The sequence below is a fragment of the Dreissena polymorpha genome, chromosome 1 (genome assembly GCF_020536995.1).
Source record: "Dreissena polymorpha isolate Duluth1 chromosome 1, UMN_Dpol_1.0, whole genome shotgun sequence".
In the NCBI taxonomy this organism is placed as follows: domain Eukaryota; kingdom Metazoa; phylum Mollusca; class Bivalvia; order Myida; family Dreissenidae; genus Dreissena; species Dreissena polymorpha.
The window spans coordinates 200,149,778-200,173,587 of NC_068355.1; the positions used below are offsets into that span (position 1 = coordinate 200,149,778).

A 23,810-nucleotide genomic window follows, 5' to 3' on the forward strand; every position below is an offset into this window, starting at 1 on the left:
CAACTCGCGTTGTTCACCGTTCTGTATCGCAATATGAAATCATTGTTAATATCATAGATAATGCAACGTAGCAGCCGTTGTGCAAGTGTGTGCACTCGAGGTGGGTGGGATATAAATATGACCCCACCCCCTCTGAGGGTCGTGGTAAATTCACTGTGTACTCAGTAATTCACTATTCAGAGTAGTGCTACTTCCCAATATTCTATAATATTGCGTGAAGACTTTGGAGATGTGGAACGTCAGCGTGCCACAATTATTCCTTATTACTTCATAAATGATAACAGCAATTTTGACCGGCTTTTGGAAAATGCAATACAAAATTAAATACAGCTCTGATGCTCTCACCTCAGTTCGCGGACACAAATTGTTGAAGACTTAACCTGGTGATATTGTTTTGAACAAGTCTTCATCCAGATTCAAAACTATCAATATTATCGACATAAACATTCAGACCAAGTTTTATCACGAACGAGTCATGAATTTGGCTTCTCGAGTTGTAATACGGGTTTTCTTAGAACTGAATTGGCAACATAGTTTTAGACGCACGTGACCCACATTCCAACTCGACATAAACATGTCAAGATTAATATTATTATGTCAAGGTTTCATCAAGATTGAGTCATATATATGGCCTCTAGAGTGGTAACAATAGTTTTCTAAAATTTGAAATGGTGATATAGTTTTTGCATGCACGTGATCCAGATTCAATTTTGACCTAGATATTGTCAAGATAAACATTCTAACCAAGTTTCATCAAGATTTAGTCATAAATGTGGCATCTACAATGGTAACAAGGTTTTTGAAGATTTGACCCTTTGTCATAGGTTTCGGATGCATGTGATCAAACCGGTAGAGACAAACCTTTTTACTAAGATTCATCAAGATTTGATGAAAAATGTGTGGTTACAAAATAAAAGTTTACGCCGCATGACTAAGGGTTACGACAAAGGCTCACCGTGAACAATTCGTTCTCAGGTAAATGAATGTATACGTTTTAAATGAAGGAAATTTCACAAATTATTAAAACACTTTATTATTATCGAACGTCCTGATTAACCAACTGAGATATGAAGTATTTTATACCTTTCTTTAACAACACACATTTTAATCGTGATTTATATAGAAATTATAGCGTACAATGGTGTCTTAATCTTGATGGACACACCTATCGTTTTCAAATGGATATACATGTAAGGGTTATAGTAACTACTGTAGTGCCTGCATTCACCGTCTGATATTTTATTAGATTCAAAATATTCGTTCGTTCAAACTTCATAGCGTTAAAGACACACAATCGCAGCACACATTAATAAGCAGATGCATACATGTGACAGACATAAATCAGTATACCAAACGACATTACAAAATGTACAACATTGTTCCTGCTTTGGAAAAATCGAGGTAGGTTTGGGCCCCTGGTGTTTGAATATTGAAACCAATACTTCATGCTATTCAACAATGACAAACACATGAATACAATATTGTTTTGATTTTTTACCATTTGTGACCACCTTATTAGTGAATTTCGTAGAACCAATGTTATGGGACAATTATTGAAGTGCATGTAGCGCATAATAACTATGTTTTTTTGTTAATTATACATATGAATTGCGCTTCCGTATACTTTATAACACTGGATAATCAATCATATCAAACTAACTAAAATGCTTGTATCATTTGTTAACTATTGTTAACAAGAATCGTTTTTAACCACGTATTTTAACCACTTGAAAGACGCAGAACACGCCGGACGTGCCAGTTGGCGCCATTGTTTGTCCCGAAACAACGTAACGAACCTTCGTAGTGATGTAATGCAATTTCATAATCTCCCTACATTTCAAAACAGTGTCCCAGCAAGATCTTTGCAGTCTCGTAGTGATATATGGTTATTATATTACGTCCATCACATACATACGACGCCAGGTCTCTTAATGCATATAGCTGATCTACGCGTTCACCAAGTCCTCCATACATGAGGTACTGTCTACAGATATAATAGGAAAGGACGAGCATGCACCACAACATTTTCCATCCATTGTTTCTGAGGGTTATCCCTCTGTGCCATTTCCTCTTCCGTGATATAAAGAACCATGTCAAACAACAATGTGAAAGGAGTGCAGTATGATTCTCGCCTAAAAACATGACACATAGTGCGAATGTCAAATCACTGAATCCCCTGTCATTGTTACCTGATAGTATATATGCAAACATATAGAGTTCACTGTCTTCTTGGTAACTTCTACATCCGCACTAAGCCTTGACCTTGCCTCGAAAACTCATCTCCACGTCCTCCAAAACCCTCACTGCCGCTTGAAGATGTCCACTACAGTACAGTGTAAAAGCCAACTTTAAGCGACTAGAAGCTACATCCGTGTTTAAGGTATACTGGAAACGCCTTAAAATTTCGCTGTCAAGAACGTTTCGTAATCGCAAACAGTTAGATGATTGAATTGAATTGTGCAACCCGTACAAGTGTTTACTAAATTTTAAAGCAATAGTTTTCAATCTGACATTCGTGAAGTATTCAAAAGAATTGCGTAAAACACTGCTTGTGTATCGCTCTATGTTTGTATAAGATCCATGCATTTTGTATAATAATGTTCTAAACTGCGCGTAAAATCTTTACAAGCACTCAAACTTCAGCAGCAAGCTGATGTTGTTACGTAAGCATACGCGCCCAAGTTCTCTATCTTGTCCAATTTGCCGTGCATTACACGCTTGTAGCCGACATCCTATGGTATCTATACCTATATTAAATAAATCGTGTAAGTTTGTCCTTATCATGGAGTCTATATACACCAGAAGGCGTCTCTGCTGCACCTTATAGAATTTTCCATCAAACAAATTAACTCCTTTTATGATATAATGCGGGAACCTTCCCAATCGCAGCCATTTCTGTAACAGATGTAAACAAAGCCGAAGTAGAAACATAAGGTTCGGACCACAGAGAAGGATGTGTATTTTCTATGATGTAATACATTGTAGTTTTACTATGAAAGCTTGTAATGGAAGCTCCCACAAATTTAGCAAATAAAGATATGTTAATTAATTTCAAAACAATGTAAAGCTTAATTTGTGTCATATTAAAGCTTAACATCAACATTCGTTCTATCAGGTTTGGAGACAGTCGCCATTCTTCGCGCTTGAAATCACTGTCCGGATGTCCTGCAGGAACCAGGAAACACGGAGCTACCTGTGCAGCCTCAAGTAGCTGGACAGGTGGCCAGTGTTTACCTCTACATCTTTCTAAGCAGTGTTGTATTTCAGGAAGAGGTTTGCGTACGTGACATGCATGTACTATATCCCAGTTAGATATATAACTCACAGAAGGTCCATTTTTTATCGTCACTCCTCGTTCCCTAGCCTTATTCTCAAGGTTCTGTTTATGCCTTTCAGCGCTAAACAGTACCTGCCCAGAATCTTTCCTTACGAATGTGTCTTGCCATAACCTGGTCTCTGGTTCCGGTTTGTCATTTCTGATGACTAGTAGCAAGTACTGTTGTGGTGGAGTGATGTCGTCGTACAACAACAGAAAGTTCAACATTCCTGCCTGTCAGTCTACCCAGACTCTTATGATATTCACCTCATTGTAGCTTGATAGCCAATCAATATCAGACTGTAGACCGGGAATGGTGGTCCCTTCCGATTGGCTCCCAAAATGGAAACTTTCTAGATCGCTTCCGATATATTGATATGATACCCTCATCATGTTTTCCCTCCACAAATACGTTTCTCTCCGCTCCATAACAGTTTCTTTACCAGCTCCACTGTTATTAAGTACTTTTGACACCCGGATAGACAATTCTGGGAAATGCTCTGGAATCTAGATATGCAATGTATATTTCCATTTTTGTTCAGTGTTAATCATTTCGTATATATCATTATCACAGTGTTACTTAGTTTATTCTACATAGTTTTATATAAAAAATATGGATGTTCACATTGTTCATGTCCAATGCAGGCCTTGCATTAAAATAAATATTCTTATATGTTTCTTGATAAACCTTTAAAGGGATCTTTTCACGCTTTGGTAAATTGACAAAATTGAAAAAAGTTGTTTCAGATTCGTAAGTTTTCGTTTTAGTTATGATATTTGTGAGGAAACAGTAATACTGAACATTAACCATGCTCTAATATAGCCATTATATGCATCTTTTGACGATTTTAAAACCTAAAAATTATAAAGCGTTGCAACGCGAAACGATTGAATAATTTGGAGAGTTCTGTTTTTGTTGTTAAATTTTGTGAAACTACGAAGATTGCTTATATAACGTATAAAATACGCCAAGAGTGTGTACTCGGCGGAATAGCGCAGTAGGCTAAAGCGTTTTTACTTCAGGACTCTGGCAGGACTCCAGGGGTCACTGGTTCGAAACCTGCTCCGGGCAATGTTCTTTTCCTTTTTTTAATTTTTTTCTTCATTTTTTACTGGAGCTTTTACGATCCAATGTTTACATTTATCAATATAAAGCATTTAATGAATAAGTTAAAAAAATGCCAAAATCTGTGAAAAGGCCCCTTTAATAGCGCATGTTATTTGAAAGTTTCGTATACAAAGATACATATAGTTTTATGTATTATTTAAAACAAGTGTTTTCCTAGTATATAGGATTAATTATTTTTAAGTCTTATACAGTATTAAAAATATGTAAAGCAGGTTAACAAATATTGATAAACCCATAACATAGCAATCGTCGAAAAGTTTAACTAGCTATGCATTGTTATTAAATTACACTAGTAGTTTCACTTTAAACCAAGAGCATTTGGTTGCAAAAGCCCTTAAAGCTATGAAAATTTGATAAGTTTTTATACGTTTGTGTAAAATAAATATTTACATCAGATTAATTCTTGATGTATTTTGTGAATGTCTATTTTGAAATAAAAATTCAGGGTTGGGTGGCTTTTTTTTACAATAACTAGGTGGGCTTGACTAAATATATCGTGACCCGAACGGCCCCTTTTGCGCTCCCAAGCCATATTAGCAACCTTCAGATAATTTAAGTTCAGTAGCTCCATTTAAGTAAATGCCGAAAATCTCGCCAATTTATTAAGTTTTTTTAACTGATCCAACTCCGCACGAACAGCGTGACAGACGGGTCTACGAACCGGCGATCAACCAGCCACACAGAATGGCTTACTATCACTATATGCCCTCGAATTCCAAAAATAGGAAATTAAAAGAATAAATCAATTTACGCATAAACCCTTTTTAGTTCTTAAACATAACAACATTGCATTATGTTAACGTGTAAAATTTATGTAAGTATATATATTTAGCTTACCACTTGATGTACAATGTATTAGGCACCATAATAATCCATATCAAATGCGTAATAGTAAATGTTGTCCACGTGGCTTTTATGTACGGATGCTTTAAATGACAATCGCTGTTTGAAAACACAATAAATTTTCAGATACTCAATGCAATTCTTCGCAATAATCAAGTTAATAAGCTGAACAAGGTTTCATTTTATAAGACACCGAAAACGGAAGAAAAATCGTGAAATGAAGTACATGCACAAGATATATTGAAATCGTGTTTTCCACATCCGTTCGATTGTCTATCTGAGTGTTGCAATTTGTTCCGGATTTCATGTAATTCCATGACTTCGTAGACACTTAATAAACGCAAATCCGTTATTATAAAACGATTTTTTCACGCACTTCTTGCGAAATATCGAATGTGCACTATGCACGCTAAAACGTATGTCATGAGTACAGCATTTAGTCTGGTTCACTATGTTTTTCCGTTCAGAAAAATGGTAGATTAGCAAAACTATACATTTTTGGAAAGATTATTACATGGGCAATTTGAAAATAAATGTTTACATTTGCAGTGATACCTGTATGGCCGCCATTTTGGATTTTCAAAATGGCCGCCGTAAAAATACATATTTTACTTTATTTCTGCCTCTAATAACCCTAAAAACTTTTTAAAATACTAAACCTATGTTTTCAGGTACAAGGTACATTGGTTACATAATCAGACTTCTGACTGTAACAGTTCTTTCTTTTTTCAGGAAATATGCATCCAGGGAGCAGCCATTGATACAAAAAATGTTAATATTTTGGTATATTGGTATATTGAGTATATATATTATATATTTGTATATTGAATATATATATTGGTATATTTCGCCCTTTCTCTATGCATTCGCTTTCTTACCTATATGTTATGAGGATAAGTCTATTACTATTACTAATCTGTGAGGATGAGAGCGCAACAGTGCAGAGATATTACAAGTAAAAGCCGTAGATGACAGAGATATTTACATTGAGTGAAACTAATAAGCATTGAGTACACATATAATAAACCTACGTACTCTTTGCTAATTATATTACATAAGTATATATACAAGCTGGCCAATTAAAATATTGTTTTCATATTTTAATTAAGTTATTGCATTTGCCCGTCATAAAAGTACATACACTGCTCACGTGTTAGTTACATTACAGTATTTATTTTACATTATCTACTTGGTGGAGGTGTATATAGTGTTTTTTTTTTCTTTTGTATTTTCAGTGCATAGCTCATCATGAGTGAAGATGCTGATGGAAGCACGTTGTCTTTGGGCACGTCCAAGGAGTCTACAGACTGGAAACTGTGCACCATTTGCCAGGAGAAAAACAATAACAAAGAGACAGTTGTTCTAAATCCCAGGACAGAATCGTAACAGAAGTTACTGGACATAGTGGCCGACAGAGCCATCGTACAGGATGGAGAATATGTTACCCTTCAAAGACGTCTCCAGGACTGCACAAAACAAACGATGCTCGAAGCTAAAGCAATGTGGCATCGAAGCTGCTATTCTTGCGCCACTAATGAGATATACTTGCAGCGCGCCAGGGAACGCTTTGAACATTCCATGTCCACAGGAAGTTATGCTGTCAAAAAACGTGGTCATCAGAGAACAAACTCAGAAATGGAAGCAAACACACCAACCACATCAACGACATTCACACGATCTGCAACAGCACCTTTGTCGAAAGATAGATGTTTCTTCTGTCAAGTGGATGACGGCCGGAGTCTCTTCACTGTCCGAACCGAAAACGCTGGGAATGAACTTAAGAATGCGATGCAAATTACACAAGACCCAGTGCTGATGACAAGGTTAAATAATGCAGTCGCACCAACTAATGCCCATGCAATCGATGTGAGATACCACAAGCTGAGCTGGACGAATCATGTGTTTCGTGTCCTCAGGGATGATGCCAGAAACCAAGCCAGGCCCACGACGGCAGACCTACCAATGCAAATGGCATGCTTGATTGAGTTGATCAATATTGTGGACATTGAAACTCAAAACAAAGCGTATCTTCCCATGGATGTCATTGAGACAACATACATCTCGATGCTGGGAGGTAGTGATGAGGCAGAGAAGCACACACCGACGTTGACACGACAATGGCTGAAGGACAAGGTGCTCTCAGAATTGCCAAGTGTAACGTCTGTGAGACAGAAAAACAGACAGAAGCCTTCTGCACTTTATTGTCCTGAAGCCTGCGAGGAAGATATGGTCAACACGTCTATGATGAAAGACCATGCAAGTGAAATGGATAACACAAAGATGCTCTACAAAACAGCTAACCTAATACGCAGACGCATTACAGACTCCACCGAGGAGAAGAAACAGATCGATACAGTCACAGTAACAAGCACAAAAGAAGATGTTCCAAATGATTTGTACAGCCTGATACGATGGATTTTGGTAGGACCCGCAGAAGAGCTACAGACAGAGATGAGGAGCAGGACAGTCGACCGATCAGCACTGACCATAAGTCAGAACATAATGTATACTTTCAAGACCCGAAGGCAGGTACAACACAAACCCAAGCATGCACTGGCCACATTCCGGACACAGTCTGTACGAGAAAATCCACAGGTTCTATGGTTGGCACTTAGTGTTCACCATGACACCAGAAACAAGAAGTTGGTGCACCTCCTCCACGCACATGACTATTGTGTACCTTATAGCCGTGCACTGCTCCTGGAAACATCAATTGCCAAAGCTGTTGTAGAAAATACAAGAGAGTTCAATGACCTGTATGTACCACCGTGTTCAAGAAAGGGTCGTTAGTGTTCTATGCTATTGACAACACTGACTTTGCAGAGGACACAGCTGATGGGAAAGGAACCACACATGGGATAATCACAGCTGTGTATCAAAAGGCAAATGCTACTGGAGAAACCATCGCACCCAGCCTGGAACCTCGTGAGGCAAAGAACCTATCGGTTCTTCTGTATCATGTTCCCATCAAGCCATGCAGCAAACCAAAGCCTTTTTTGAAGCATCAAACATATACCAATGGGTCGCTTCTATCTCATGAAAAGACGAAAGCTGATCTCACAGTGTACCTTGCTGAAGCAACACTCCAGTACAATGCAAACTCTCCAAAGTTAGTCATCACGTCAGCAGCAGGCCACACTAGAAGCAATCGGAGCATGCAGTTTGACTCAAACAACCATGAGGAAGCTGACACACTGATGATCAGCTTAGCAGCGGCAGCATCACAACGTTGTCCTAAAGCACAGTTAGTCTTCTTCACCCCGGATACAGATGTCCTGGTTCTGGCTATTGCAGCCTATGACAAGCTCTGCAAAAACACATCGATGACGATGGTATCAGGAACCGTGTAGGTAGGGCCAATCTAGAAAGCGCTAGGAAGAGAAAAGGCAGCAGCATTACCGATATTTCACGCGTTTACTGGAGCAGACAATATTGGTCGATTCTCAGGAGTGGGTAAAACGAGGTGGTTTCAACACTACATCAAGGCTAAAAGGGACGTAGTCAGTGCACTGATGAAACTACCGGAAGATGGTGACCTAACGCATGAGGTATTAGAAACATTGGCCAGCTTTGTATGCTTAGCGTATTGCCCAAAAGGTATTCAGATTGCAAGTATTCCTGACCTAAGATGGCATCTGTTTTGCAAACATCTGGCAGAAAGTAACAAGTTGCCTCCAACAACTGGTGCACTTGAGGAGCACATTGAACGTGTGCGAGTACAGATTAGAGTTTGGTACCAAGCCACTGTCATTTGGCAACAGCAGTTTGACCCACTCAAACATGGCTACCATCAGGACGAAAAAGGCCATATACTCCCTATCACCACCAAGGTTCTACCAGCTCCGCAGGCCATTGTCGAGTTAGTTAGATGTCAATGCAAAGCCAATTGCTCAACCCAGCGGTGCTCATGCAGAAGAAATGACTTAACTTGCACCGACCTTTGCTTGTGTGGAACGGACTGTGAAAACGATGCGGACTATATTGTCGGATACGAAACACAGGACAGTGATGACAGTGATGACGAACTTTAAATGGCATATTCTGTAATCGTGTATGTTTGATGCCATTGACTGTCTGTGTATATTTGGTTATTGACTGCCTGTGTAGATGTGAATGATATGACTGTCTGTGTAGATGAAGGCATTAGACAGGATTTTGTATCAATAACATTTTTATTAAATAAAATATTAACATTTTTTGTATCAATGGTTGCTCCCTGGATGCATATTTCCTGAAAAAAGAAAGAACTGTTACAGTCAGAATTCTGATTATGTAACCAATGGATTCCTTGTACCTGAAAACATAGGTTTAGTATATTTTTAAAAGTTTTTAGGGTTATTAGAGGCAGAAATATAGTAAAATATGTATTTTTATGGCGGCCATTTTGAAAATCCAAAATGGCGGCCATACAGGTATCACCGCAAATGTAAACATTGATTTCCAGATTGTCCATGTAATAATCTTTCCAAAAATGTATAGTTTTGCTAATCTACCATGATTTTGAACGGAATATAATTTATTGACATTGTGAACCTGACTAATTGGTTTAGAATGTATGTATCTTGAATCGAAACAAATTGTTATTCAAACATGTGTAGTACACTTTATAATAAGTTAAAGTCCAGTTATGTTATATTTTTTCGAATACGTATTATGTTCAGTTAAGTATTGAAGTTATGAATGTTCAATTTAAGGTTGGGAAACAAATCCTGTAATAAAATAGTTTGTATTTACTTTCTTACAACTATCTTTGACAATTAAAAGAAACATAAGATGTAATGTGTCTTCGCTTGTGATAACTTTAACCCATTTATGCCAAGCGTCTAGAAAAAAGGACTTGGCAAACAGCGTAGAACCAGATGAGACGCCGCATGATGCGGCGTAGACCCAGATGAGACGCCGCATGATGCGGCGTCTCATCAGGGTCTGCGCTGCTTGCATAAAGAAATGTCTGTAAGGAATATCCTAAATATAGAAATAAATATACTAGACATCCCTAATTTTGGAAATAAATTGATCCAATTTAGAAGGATGGGAGAGTCCACTAGGCATAAATGGGTTAAACACTCTGAATTGCAGAAACAGTTGATGTATTTTCTGTTTACTCAGAATGTCTAATTGTACATTTAAACCACTTAAAACTACTACTTTTTAACAACAAACTGATATCTTTTACATTGTTACCCTATGTCTGGCGTCACCTGTCGTGTGTCTGAATGTTTGTAGGCCAAGTTCAAATCTGGGTAAAACTACGTCACTAGATTAAAATATAAATTTAAAATAAATGGCACCACTATAGACGCCACAAATATGACCCAAGCTTATTAAAACTAAAATGAATGTTATCTTCATACTATCGTGTCCATGTTTGAATCTGGCTCACATTTGTCTAAGAACTAGGACACCAGGTAAAATCTTAGCACCACCTTTTAGCCATATGTATGACCTAATCTTGATGAAACTTGTACTGAACGTTTATATTTAAAATATATAGTTATTAGGCCAAGTTTGAATCTCGTTTGCTGTGTGTGTCCAAAACCTAGATCACAAGGTCTTATCTGGAAGCCGTATTAAATTAAAATTTCGATCAAAATGATTATCTTTACAATATCTATGCCGATTTCGAATTCGTTAGATGTGCGTGTACAAACTTAGAGTGAATGCTAAGACAAGTGAGTGCGATACCACGTCACAAGTGCCACGATCCGAGTGAGTGAGTGAGATGAGAGAGTAAACACGAGTGAACGAGACGAGAGGAACCAGCGCGACGAGGCTGGTAATAAGTAGTGAGACGATTGACCATCGAGTGAGGTAACACGAGACGAGTGTCACGAGAGATTGACTATAACTAAGCTTAGACTAGGCGAGTGAGACGAGACAATTGAAACAAAACGAGTGAGGCGACTTAAAATGAGTGTGACAAGTGAGTCATATGCAAAAACTAAGAGTGAGTGCTAAGACGAGTGAGTGCGATGCAACGAGACGAGTGACACGGTGCGAGTGAGATCAGCGAGTCAAACAAGTGAACGACACGAGAGGAATCAGTGCGACGAGACCTGCGATATGAGTTAGGTGATTATCGATCGAGTGAGGTAACACGAGACAAGTACCGTGAGAGAAGTGTCACTATGCGTAGAATAGACGTGTGACAAGCGAGCTTGCGGCAAGACGAGATAGACGATTTAGTGAGACAAGTGAGCAAGTGCAACAACGAGAAAGACAAGTGAGTGCGATGCGACCAGACGAGCGACTAACACGCGACGAACGAGACTTGACACGTCCGCCTCAGGCTTCTACATATAAGTCTCTGTATGGCTGTATAATTTCATGGACATATGCGTGTAATATCATCTTTATCACTGTCACTGCAAGTAGTACCCACAACATAAACTGTCAATTTCTGACGTACACAAAAACTGTCGTTATCAGTATTTTAACACAAAATACGTAGTCACTTACAGTATTATCACACACAAAAGTTCTCAGTATATCGCACAAAATAAACTTTTACTATCAGTATTTTCCAACAAAAACATCAACAGTTACTTTCAGTATTTCACACATTTTTTTACCACATTCAATGTTTTGACAGACAAAAACCATTGTCCCTATCATTAAAAAAACACAAGCAGTCGCGCATTTGAGACATCGGGAGAACGTCAGCAACATTGGAAGCTGTGGCAGTGGACACCCTAGCAACTCGAACAGACGTCTCAAGGTAGTGGCTGTCCCTTCTGCGTTGGATGGGCAGTGAAAGATTAGGGCGTCTGTTATCCCAGAAGGAAGCTACTGATGTCGGAGAAGGAAGGCTCTCGTTAGCTACCAGTCGAGGCTGTCAATATGGTACCGGACACCCTGATAAAGAACCAGACTATCCAGAGCATTTCCTCGCTTACTCTGCCTGGATTTGAAATGATGGGAATGTATTAAATGATACAAACAAAACAGTTTACCTTCATTATTTTCTTTTTTTAATTCAAGAAGACTTTTTCTTAACAATTTACAAATATATTAAAATAATACATTTCAGCATTGACAATGTGCACAGTAACACGTGGAGATAATTGTTCTATAAAAGTTTGACGAATATCACATGCAAAGTGTAGGAGTTGCCCACATCATTTTTATATGCAATCTGAAACAGAGGACTACGTGTCCTTAAAAAGAACAACAATCATGGAACCTTGACAATACGCACTGTACCACTTGAATATAAACGTAATGTGAACGTTTGACCAAAATCACGTGCAGGAGGGGTTGCACACAGAAGTTTAAGTGTGACAGAAGTAGGACGCACATGAACACACGCACGGACAGAATGATGCCTACAATTTCTGTATCCAAACAACTTTCGGCAATGGATAATTTTCGCCAATGGTTAATAAAATGCATATAATAAATGACCTGATGCAAGAATGACATAATGCTGTATTCCCGAACACGTTCAGAGGTTATTCATGACTAAGGGAACCGGCCTTCGCCTTGTTAAAGGGGAAACAAGTGTGATGCCGGGGCATTTTTTGTTGTTGATGGGGGAAAACATGAGTATATTATATTAACATGGTTGTATGGTATAAGTATGAATTATTAAATTAAGTAATAAAAGATAATTAAAGTAGAATATGTTATATGGTATTATGCAAGTCTATTAAACTGTTAGTATTCGTTAACTGAATCATCCTTCTTTATAAACATGTTATCAGGCAGTTGTAGCTGATATCAAGCTGTACAAAACGGTCTACAAAATGCACATGATTAAATTAAATTGTTTCAAGATAAACAAGTATTACGGAAAACAAGTTATAAGGAGTGTACAATTTTGCTACACTTGAACCATCCCTGGCTTGCAATCAAATAACAAGAACTAAAAATGGTAACGACCTTTCGCATGCTTGCAAAGTGAAAATTCAAAAGAGAAATTAAGAAAGATATTCATTATTTCCATGCATACACAAAAACACTCGTCACTGAGAAGAATGTGTAAACTAATTGTTCTATTTTTAAGTAATATTTAAAGAAATTATATAGAATTAAAACGAATTTGTAACATGTTTTTATCGTTAATTTGTAATAAACGCGTATAACTAACAGAACGCGAGCGTACGAACTTGGTACACTGATTGGCGCAGTGGTTGTGTTGTGAATCCAACTTTTCATATGAAATGCGTTGCTTTGTATTTGTAGTATGACGATATAATTGAGAACAATTGACTGAAATATGTTTACTCTTCTTGCATGTGTAAAACCACAGATAATAATATATCCGGTGTTACTTGAAAAAGTACTTTCCTTTGTTTGCCGAATCAGATAGCGGTAAGTGCAATTTTGTTCAAGAATATTTACAAACGGTTGTTAGTAAGCATTTATTGGCCCTTTGAAAACACTTAGAAAGCAATATCCACATGCACTTGGGAAAAAACCTGCCGGCATATTGTGATGAACATCTTAGCGACCCTAATTTCAATAAGATTGGACGAGTATTTTTTCATAGTTAATACACATGCGGAAGCGTATGATGCCTATGTCTTAAGTAAATCGAGTAAGTAATTCATTCGCACAAAGCATTTTGGAACCACAAAAATAATCAAATAAATTTATTGAAAACGAAATTCTTATCACTGAAACGAAAGTTTTGTTACGAAAGAACTTATGCTATTTTGGCATGCGATATGTTATTTCCATGGACAGGGGATTTAATGCTGTTTTAAATTGAATCTCGCTCTACGAAAACGTGGTTTAATGTATTGCGTAAAGTGTCGTCTGCAAAGGCTGATATGGGGCGACAATTTCCGCATTTATTGTATTTTCGTTTAAAGACAGTCTCTTCTTAGCGAAAATTCAGTTAAGGCGGAAAGTGTTCTCCCTGATTCTGGGACGACACTTCATGCATTTAGCCTAATGTTTACTAAGCGAGGCTTAATTGTATAAGACGTTCGATTTCGACAATTATTTTTAATGATGTTATTCTATTTCGTTAAAATCTAATTGCATCTTATGCAAACTCATGCATTTCATTAGACCTATGAAGAAAAGCTATGGATAGCCAATTCGTTCGCTACAGTCTTTTTATAATAAAAGTCAATGCTGAGCAGCAACACGTCGAGGTGGTTACAGAAGGCAGCTGTGTTTGGTATTTCTCTGACAGAGTCTTTGGATCCCATCACTATAATCACCGATATGTCCGAATGAAATTTTGGCGCTCAGCGGAGAATAACGTTATAAATAAGGTCTCAGGTTGCAATGGCTTGGTTCATGTTACATAAACTTGATTAAACCCTTTAAATTCACTGGCCTTAAGTTACACAATAATTCATCCTCATTTAAATTATGTTAAGCCTAATATAAAAGATCCTCGCTCTGGGTAAACCGGGCTTAATGCAAGTGCGTAAATAGTCGGCCCAGACAGGGACCTATACAAACCTTGTATACATCCGGTCAAGTGTAGTATAGGCTGATCCAGTTTAGGCGGAAAATGTCTTCCCTCATCAACCAGTGCGGACTGTACAGGCTAATCTTGGACGGCACTTTACGCAAAAGAATTAAGCACCGTTTTCCCAGAGCGAAACCCAAATATGTTGTATTTGTACGTTACCGTAACTGAGACTGCCAGTGTTTACCTTAGAGAAGCCTTAACTGATGAAAATCATGTCCCTACACTAAATTTCAGATATTGGCAGATAGGTAATATGTACCATTAAACTAAACTAGCTGCCGAGTAGGGAACTGGCCATTTCTGAGCATTTGAATGACCCGAACAATTTTTCTTCCGATGCATAAAGGAACGCCAGAACAGTAAACAATGGATACTCGGAGTAACAAACTGGTGTTGTTAAAAAAAACACGAACATAATGCTCTATAATCTTAAGAAGAGGATGTGATTGGTTCTGATAAAAGCTTGCATTAATCACGTGATCAGAACTAAATGGTACAAACACAGATGAAAATACACGAACATCATAAAGTTTTAGTTGTTTTGAGTGATGTATTAAATGATCGTACCGTCACATCTTAATTAGTTTAATTGAATTAATATATTATAATTTAAAACATAATTATACATATTAAATTACATTCAATTATACCGTTAAAAATGTGTACACTGATTCGACCCTAAAACACACATCTGATAGTAGTTACTTATACACGCACGTCAGCTTTTTTTTAAACCATAACACAATGCATAATATGTACAGGAATAAAACGTGCTACATACAAAAAAGAGATTAGTGTCGGAATAATACGACTGACGGATTTCCCCGCTGTGCGCTTTCGTATTGTCTCAACGTCAATATCGACATGTCGTCGGAATCAGAACATAACATAACATACGGTTCCTGTCTGACACTCGGTCAGTTTGTATCAAACACAACGGAACACTATTTTATGCTCTTCTACTCTTAAAAAAGGCCAGTGTGACAGTATTTAGGGTAAATAGTCACGTTATTGTACAAAACTATTTTGCGCATTACCAATCATAAAAACAGTGCATGCACAGTTACTAGTATCTCCAAAGATCCTCACACGCATTGATCTGTCTTATGACGTATCTGTCGTCGGGTCCTCTCGTTCTTCCTCTTCCGATATGGTGGCCGGAACTGACGGCGGCGGCTGTGACGCTCCTTGAGACGCTGCTGCAAGCTCCTCGAAACTCAAAGTCTGAATCTGCGGTATCACAGGCGGTGGCGCCGAAACAACGATACCCGGTTGTCTTGATGCTCCAGCGGGAGCGGTTTGAATTTGTCTCGGCGGCCGACCCGGATGTATCTGTGGCTTTCTGTCTCTCGACTCAGGCGGCCATTTTGAGTTGTCAAACGAATACAGGCGCTCCACAATTTGCTGCACTTCCTCCGCCGTGCATTTCTTAATCCTGCTCATGCTCTGTCTGGGTACCTGAGTCACCACTGCCGGTCGGTCACGCACCGTCCCCTTAGACTCCGCCGGGTGTGTTTCCGGGTCATAGTCCGTAAGACGTCTCACGATATTTTGCACTTCCGCCTCTGTGTACTTCTTTTTGTATACGATAGGACGTTTCAGTTTCACAAGGTACCCGCGTGAGTCCGGTGCCTTCTCCGGATCATATGTTGAAATGTTTTGATCGGAAAATATGGAACGCGCACTTCCCGGTATTGTACTCATATTTCTGCCATACAGGTTAGGCAAAAGACTCTCTCGTGTGAGAGACTCTCTGGGCGGTCCGTAAAGAGACGCTTCCGTCAGCAATGTAGACCCCTCTGACCGCATGTTGGAAAAGGTCTCCGAGTTTTCACGATAGAACCCGTCCGGACAAGTGCTCGAACGCATCGGCTGCCGATGAAGCCTCGACGACGTCTCGTGGGGTGTCGAACCTTTCAGATTGAGTCGACTTCCGGAAAAGAGTTTAAGCGCTACACGCTGTCGATGCAATATCCGGCGCGCCATTTCAATGTTTTGCTGGTTGATTTCGATCATTTCCCGCGGCTGCAGACGCTTGGACAAGTTCCGGTGCAGTGTGGCCTGCATCCCGACATCCGGGACAGTGGGGAAGACGGTCTTGTAATGCAGCGAATGGCGCATGCTAGCCCAGCCTATAGGCTCCGTCATGATGCGGTTTGTGTCGATAGTTTCAGACTAAGTCAATGTTCACCCAGGTTTATTCTGTTTCTAACTTAACTTCTGTCTCCCGGTTGTCGCTACTCAGACTTCATGACATTGACTGCCATCTGAAACGAGATGTTCCATTTTTACAAAATATTCTTGAATAAACATTATACAGATTTCATCGAAAAATCGTTAGTTTTCGCAAATGCGACCGACCAATATTGTAATACCGACATTTGTTCAGTTTTAGTTTTCGATTAGATTATCACACACGACCATGTTCGCTTATTTAAACGTACATATAAAAAACTATCGAGATATGGAAGATTTCGATATTTTAATGTCCTCATCGAAGTAAGAAATAACTTTTCAATCGTAAAACAATTAGTACATATCGTTTTGGCAGACATATATTTACACTATTTTAATGTGATTTTTTGGTACCCCCACCAACAATCACATACAAAACACATGTAAAATAATTTACTTTTTCACCTAATGTTATTATATACTAAGTTAAAATAAATAAAATACGATAAAAATGGCTTCAAAGGACAGTCTTGTTTAATTAAGCAATAAAGGTCATTTTATAATTATGTCCACAACAATGTACACAATCTTATAACGAACACATGAAATAAAGTAACAGTATATGTGTTAAGTATATGTTTTGTTTTTAAATGTTTTTCAAATAGCATACTATTTTCAACTTTGTTATATTTTGCGAATTCAAGTTATAATATGATATATGATGGCTGAATGCATAAATAAGTAAAAGACAAGCTCGGTAGTCTAACATTAAAACGCAGTTTCTCGTATCAACTTACAGACCGGTAAATTCTTTATATTGCCTGCAAAATTATTTCTGCATTGAAACTTTTGAGTAAAATATAAAGCGCTCACCAAAAACAACCAAATAAGATCCAGTGTATCTGATAATTCGTATTTTAGCTGTTTCGTTACATTATATAAAATAACTACAACAAGCCGATCACAAATCTATATCTCGAAACCTAAATTAATTACTAGTATGTCGATAAACACGGCTCTTTTGTTGTTAGAAATTAATCCCGAGATATTAAAACGATTATAAAAATGCTCTTTGTGTTTTACGCGCACCCCAATCCTTTTATTTAAAGATCTTTATCTCGGGTATCGGTACTTTAATGGCACAATCGCGGCCAAGATCTGGTATTATGGAATATTAATTCGGAATGATTATCAGATCGCGTAGCTCGCGTTCTAACATTACAGCGACTTGTTCACCGATTTTTCGATTTTTTTTTTAAATTCATAAAATATGGTTTCTAATAATTTTATACAGTTTTAAATTGTTTTAACTTATAACAATAACAAGTAAGCGATTTAAATTTAAAAGATTCTTTTTCCTGTCGGGATTCGAATCCGGGCTCTGTGGAAGCAAAACCGTGTGTGCTACCACCACGCAACGCTGGCTTTTATGTTTAAAAGTGAAGCATAAACGATAGGTTAGCAATACACATATTTCCAAATTATCGATGAAAAGCGTTACAAACACGTTGTTATTTTAACGATTTATAATGCCGATTTTACATATAAGAACCCAGATGATACACTTTTTTAGTCAGGAGTTCTTTTCGGTTGTTTAAACATAATTTATGCATTCTGTTTGAATCTGTGACCATTATCTTGAAAATCGTCATTTTAACAAGCTTTGAATAAAGCGCTTTAATGATGTGTGCACATAGCGTTATGTCCAGTGGTAATTTTACGTAAATATACTGATATTTAACCTGGACATAAAATGGCTTATCTGGATAGTTCATTCGTTATTCGATAGGCAATTAAAAAATATCTTACCAACATCTTCCCCATGACGGCGTGGCCAGTGTAAGACCCGTATCCCTATCTTTAAGGTCAAGGTTGTACACGTCAAAGGTCATGGGTCAATGTGTTTATGATAGGCCAATCGTAATGATGCAGCTTGCATGCTGCACTTTTAAAATAACATGTCTCGACCTTCGAATTGCACTTTTGCGCAATGGCCGAGACCCGAGTTCAAATGTCAAGAATACGCTCTTAACTCTTATATAATTTCAAAATGAACGGCAGTCTTGACATCGGATTGAAACATTGTCGACATACAACATGTGTTGTCAGCATCAGCAAACTAAACGCAAAAACAATTGAAAAGGGGCATTGAGCCGCGTTCTGTGAAAACTGGGCTTAATGCATGTGGGTAATAGGCCTATAATCCCGTCAAGGCTTGTGATCAAAGATAGCAGTGGTGCCATACAAACCAGCGTAGCATACAAATTGTTTCAGCAGCCTTAAATGGTCGTGTAAAAATGAAGATTTCAAAAAATGGCATAGATTAAAAAAAGGGTATACATTATGCTTAAACACGCGAAATAAACTGATGACCATGAACAATGTTCAAATCTTTGGTAAATTAATTAATAATCATTATTGCAAATCGGTAAATAATGATGCATTTAAAACGCTTGTCCACAATAATTTGGAAAATACATGTATTACTTATATAGGGTTTATAATTCGCCGCCAATAATTACAGCATACGAGGCGCATTGGTAGCGCTCTATCTTTTAAATGTCTCGGTTCGAATCCCGGGAAAGGATATATTTTTAATCTTACTTTACATCTGCTATTATAATTAATTAAGACGACTCAAATGATAATAGATTTGTTATAAAAGATATTACATGAGTTTTTCTGAACAAAATCCAAAATCTTTTAACAAATCCATTTAATAGTACGTTGAAATGGAAATCGCATTGTCCGCATATTCCTACAACATTCAAGCATTTTCAGTCATATAAATTTAACAGATTAAACATTTAACCTAGTTTTACCTGGTTTGACAATTGAAAACGCATAATGCACGATCCAATACAGCAGAATTAAACAGTTTATAGATTATGATTTATCATTTCATAAACCTATTGAACAATGATTTATACCGTTTTACTTTATTGTGTGTTAGGCGATAAGCGAGAATAGGACTTAATTTATTGAAATCATAAATAATAAAGGAAAAATAAAAACAGAAACTCAATGTTAACAACCATCGGACGGAAGGACAAAAAGCTTGGCCCGGTATCTACAACCTTTATTAACCGTAATTAATAATGGACATTTAAACAATTTTGTTACTAAGCTATCTTATTTTTAATCGACGATATTTATACAAATGAAAACTAAAAGTTCATTATCCACCATATGTCCATCAACATTGTTATGAGAACAAAAACAATTGTTGGAAACACTCGACTTAAAACGGACACACTTAGCCTTAACGTAACGCCCCTTTACGAAACGTTTAACCAATATTCGAACAATATAATTCTTGTGGTATAAGAATGACCCTTTAAGAAGGTGATCCTGTACGTTCATGATCATGTTTGGATATGATCCTAAATGAATATGGTCATGTATGGATATGATAATGTATGGATGTGATCATGTAAGGTCATGATCATGTATGGATATGATAATGTATGGATATGATAATGTATAGTTTGACTATGTATGGATATGATAATGTATAGTTTGACTATGTATGGATATGATAATGTATGGATATGATAATGTATAGTTTGACTATGTATGGATATGATAATGTATGGATATGATAATGTATGGATATGATAATGTATAGTTTGACTATGTATGGATATGATTATGTATGGATACCATTGTGTATGGTTATTATCATGTAAGGGCATGATCATGTGTTGATACGATAATGTATATATAATATATATATACAATTATGTATGTATGGATATGATCCTGTATGGATATGATCCTGTATGGATATGATCCTGTATATGGATCTGTCAATTTATCTGGACAGTATCCATGTATTTAAGACAGTATATGCAGTAAAAGAGTTTTTCAATTGCGTACCAAATTAAATAATGTTTATGGTGTTCTTGCCGTGATTTTGTTATCCTTACAACTGATGCTGTTGTTGATGCTGCATGATGATTATCACAACGGGATGGCCATTACTGATAGAGAATTATCAATATAAAGATGTTTTCACTGATCTTATTCGAGTATTTTATAGGTGGCATCTTTGCTTTGTTTTTCAATCATTATCGTATTATTCAAAGTGTGGTAATGAATATTATTATTACAGATACATCTACTTATACTTCGTGTATTATTATTAATAATATATAAGTAGTTTTTTATATAAAAGAGTTGAATTACTGTAACACCATAATAATACAATAATCCTAAGTTAAACCAACAGCCATACCATACAGTGTACATGTACAATTATCATATTTTCATCTATCGACCAAGTATAAGGCTATCACGAAAATTAAATGTAAACAGATCAACAAAATCCCCAGCGTGTCGTCACTCACACATTTATGAGTAATTTCAAAATATAGTATACATACGCACGGTGCACAAAGACATGTAGTTATTTGTGTAAATATCACCTCTAGTGCGATGACTCAATAGCTATGGGAAGTCAAACCAGGATACGGTCACTTATCCGCCATTGTGCTGTGTCGGAAGTAAATACAAACACTCCGTAAAGCCACTAAAAACACTTTTCTAGTATTATGCACCATAAGGAATTGTTCATACGAAATATATACTTTACTCATTTACGTATTAAGTATTTCCGCGAATGTTTCAAAATTCCGCATTTTTTCCCCATCATAACCTTGGTTAAAAGTAAATATTGAACATTCGCATAGGCGTTATTCATTACTTATTGTACGCTTAATGTATTTACAAATTTTCATGAAACCCAATACCCGTAATGAGCTAGATGATAAAACCGACGATTCAATTCTTATTCAATATCCTCTTTGAAACCACCAGAATGAGCACGTATTAAGTAATTTTGCCAATATGTAATTTAATATCGCTGACAGCGTTTTATTTTATAATCTTAAACGCTTGTTTGTGAAGTGTGACACTTCCCAAATGTATGACTTTCAAACGGGTGGGTAGGCATAGATAGACGAAGATACAGCCGATAAACCTTTGTTCCAGTGCAAGGGGCGTCTGAAATGTACTTACAGCTATCTATAGTTCAATTACGAAGGGGTCAAGTCGGCTATAGCACCATGTGTATAACAGCAAGACACGTTACTTCACAACATTGACACAGCTTATTGACACGTTACTTCACAACATTGACACAGCTTATTGACTTTTTGACACAAAAATGTGAGTAGTTAGTGCAGGGTAAATCTCAGTGGTCTCAAATGCACTTATATTTGTCCACGGTTCATTTACCAAGATCAAGTTTGGTATAGTACTACAGCATATCAGCGAAACAGATCACTCCACATTGTAAAGCTCGTCTTGGGAAAACTGGAATAATGCATGTGCGTAAAGTGTCGTCCCAGATTAGCATGTACAGGCTGCAAAGGCTAATCACGGACCACACTTTTCGCTTTATAAACTTTTGAATGGAGTCTCTTCGTAGCGAAATTCCACTTTTGACAGAAAGTGTCGTCCCTGATAAGCCTGTGCGGTTTGCACAGGCTAACCTGCGACGAGACTTTATGCATATGCATTAAGCCCACTTTTCCCAGAACGAGGCTCATATTGACACGACTGAGGGACATTTTAGCACAAAGATGCCAGAAGTTAGTGCACTGTGAACCTCATTCTGGTGGTCACCACCCTCGTTTCTTGGGATGCGGTGCTTACCCTAATAAGTGATGTAACTGGGTCTCCGGCTTAACTAAGTACATAGTGGCATCGAACACAGAGTGTATCGGTTGAATGTCCCATGCGAAGGACTAGTCAGTAGGTAGGGCTTTTGACTATAAAATACTACCTCTATGGTTATGAAGAAGCGATGTCATAAGACCACATGAGCCGCGTTCTGGGAAAAGCGGGCTTAATGCATATGAGTAGTGTAGTCCGAGATTAGTCTGTGCAGTCAACACAGGCTTATCAGCAACTACACTTTCCGCCTAGACTGGATTTTCGTAGAGAAGACACTTCCTTTTAAACACGATTTCATAAAAACCGGGAAATGTCCCTGATAAGCCTATGCAGACTGAAAGTGACGTCCCTGATAAGCCTATGCAGACTGAAAGGCTATTCTCTGAGGATACTTATCGAACATGCATTAAGCACAGTTTTCCAAGAGTATGGACAATATTTTCTATTTGTAATTGACTACACCATATTTACCACAGACTCACTAGTAAATGCTCAAGGAATTCATTGTTCTATTCAGGATAAAACAATTACACTTTATAGATTACGTATAAAGTTTTATCTCCACGTCATACTTGGGACGGATTACTTACACTATATATACTTAAGTGGACAGATCCTTTTCACATCTTACGTGTACTTTACTTGGAAAGGATCATTTGCATAGCATATCCTACTTTACATAGATCACTAACAATTCGAAGATTTACTTAAAACTGTTCATTTTCACTGCACATTTTACATACAACTGTTCATTTACACTAAATATTTTACATACAACTGTTCATTTACACTAAATATTTTACATACAACTGTTCATTTACACTAAATATTTTACATACAACTGTTCATTTACACTAAATATTTTACATACAACTGTTCATTTACACTAAATATTTTACATACAACTGTTCATTTACACTAAATATTTTACATAAAACTGTTCATTTACACTAAATATTTTACATAAAACTGTTCATTTACACTAAATATTTTACATACAACTGTTCATTTACACTAAATATTTTACATACAACTGTTCATTTACACTAAATATTTTACATACAACTGTTCATTTACACTAAATATTTTACATAAAACTGTTCATTTACACTAAATATTTTACATACAACTGTTCATTTACACTAAATATTTTACATACAACTGTTCATTTACACTAAATATTTTACATACAACTGTTCATTTACACTAAATATTTTACATACAACTGTTCATTT

General features: G+C 37.1%; 1 protein-coding gene and 1 long non-coding RNA gene across 10 annotated transcripts; both read right to left on the reverse strand.

Annotated features, from left to right (window-relative positions):
* Positions 1–1,223: 1,223 nt before the first annotated feature.
* LOC127867840 (uncharacterized) lies at positions 1,224–5,465 on the reverse strand. 2 transcript variants are annotated; one of them, XR_008043675.1, is made up of 2 exons: positions 5,283–5,465; positions 1,224–2,895 (listed from the first exon to the last, which is right to left on the reverse strand). It is a non-coding gene; the product is annotated as an uncharacterized LOC127867840 (long non-coding RNA). The 2 variants fall into 2 exon arrangements; XR_008043676.1 differs by having other exon boundaries at positions 1,224–3,823.
* Positions 5,466–15,292: 9,827 nt separating this feature from the next.
* LOC127864595 (uncharacterized) lies at positions 15,293–21,935 on the reverse strand. Of its 8 annotated transcripts, none has more exons than XM_052404352.1 (3): positions 21,648–21,856; positions 21,324–21,390; positions 15,293–16,988 (listed from the first exon to the last, which is right to left on the reverse strand). In XM_052404352.1, exon 3 carries the CDS (start codon positions 16,867–16,869, stop codon positions 15,826–15,828), a length of 1,044 nt encoding a protein of 347 aa, XP_052260312.1. In that variant the 5' UTR covers positions 16,870–16,988; positions 21,324–21,390; positions 21,648–21,856; the 3' UTR covers positions 15,293–15,825. The 8 variants fall into 8 exon arrangements, with proteins under 8 accessions (XP_052260312.1, XP_052260308.1, XP_052260315.1 ...); XM_052404348.1 differs by adding an exon at positions 20,776–20,879 and having other exon boundaries at positions 21,282–21,856; XM_052404355.1 differs by lacking the exons at positions 21,324–21,390; positions 21,648–21,856 and adding an exon at positions 21,916–21,935.
* Positions 21,936–23,810: the final 1,875 nt, after the last annotated feature.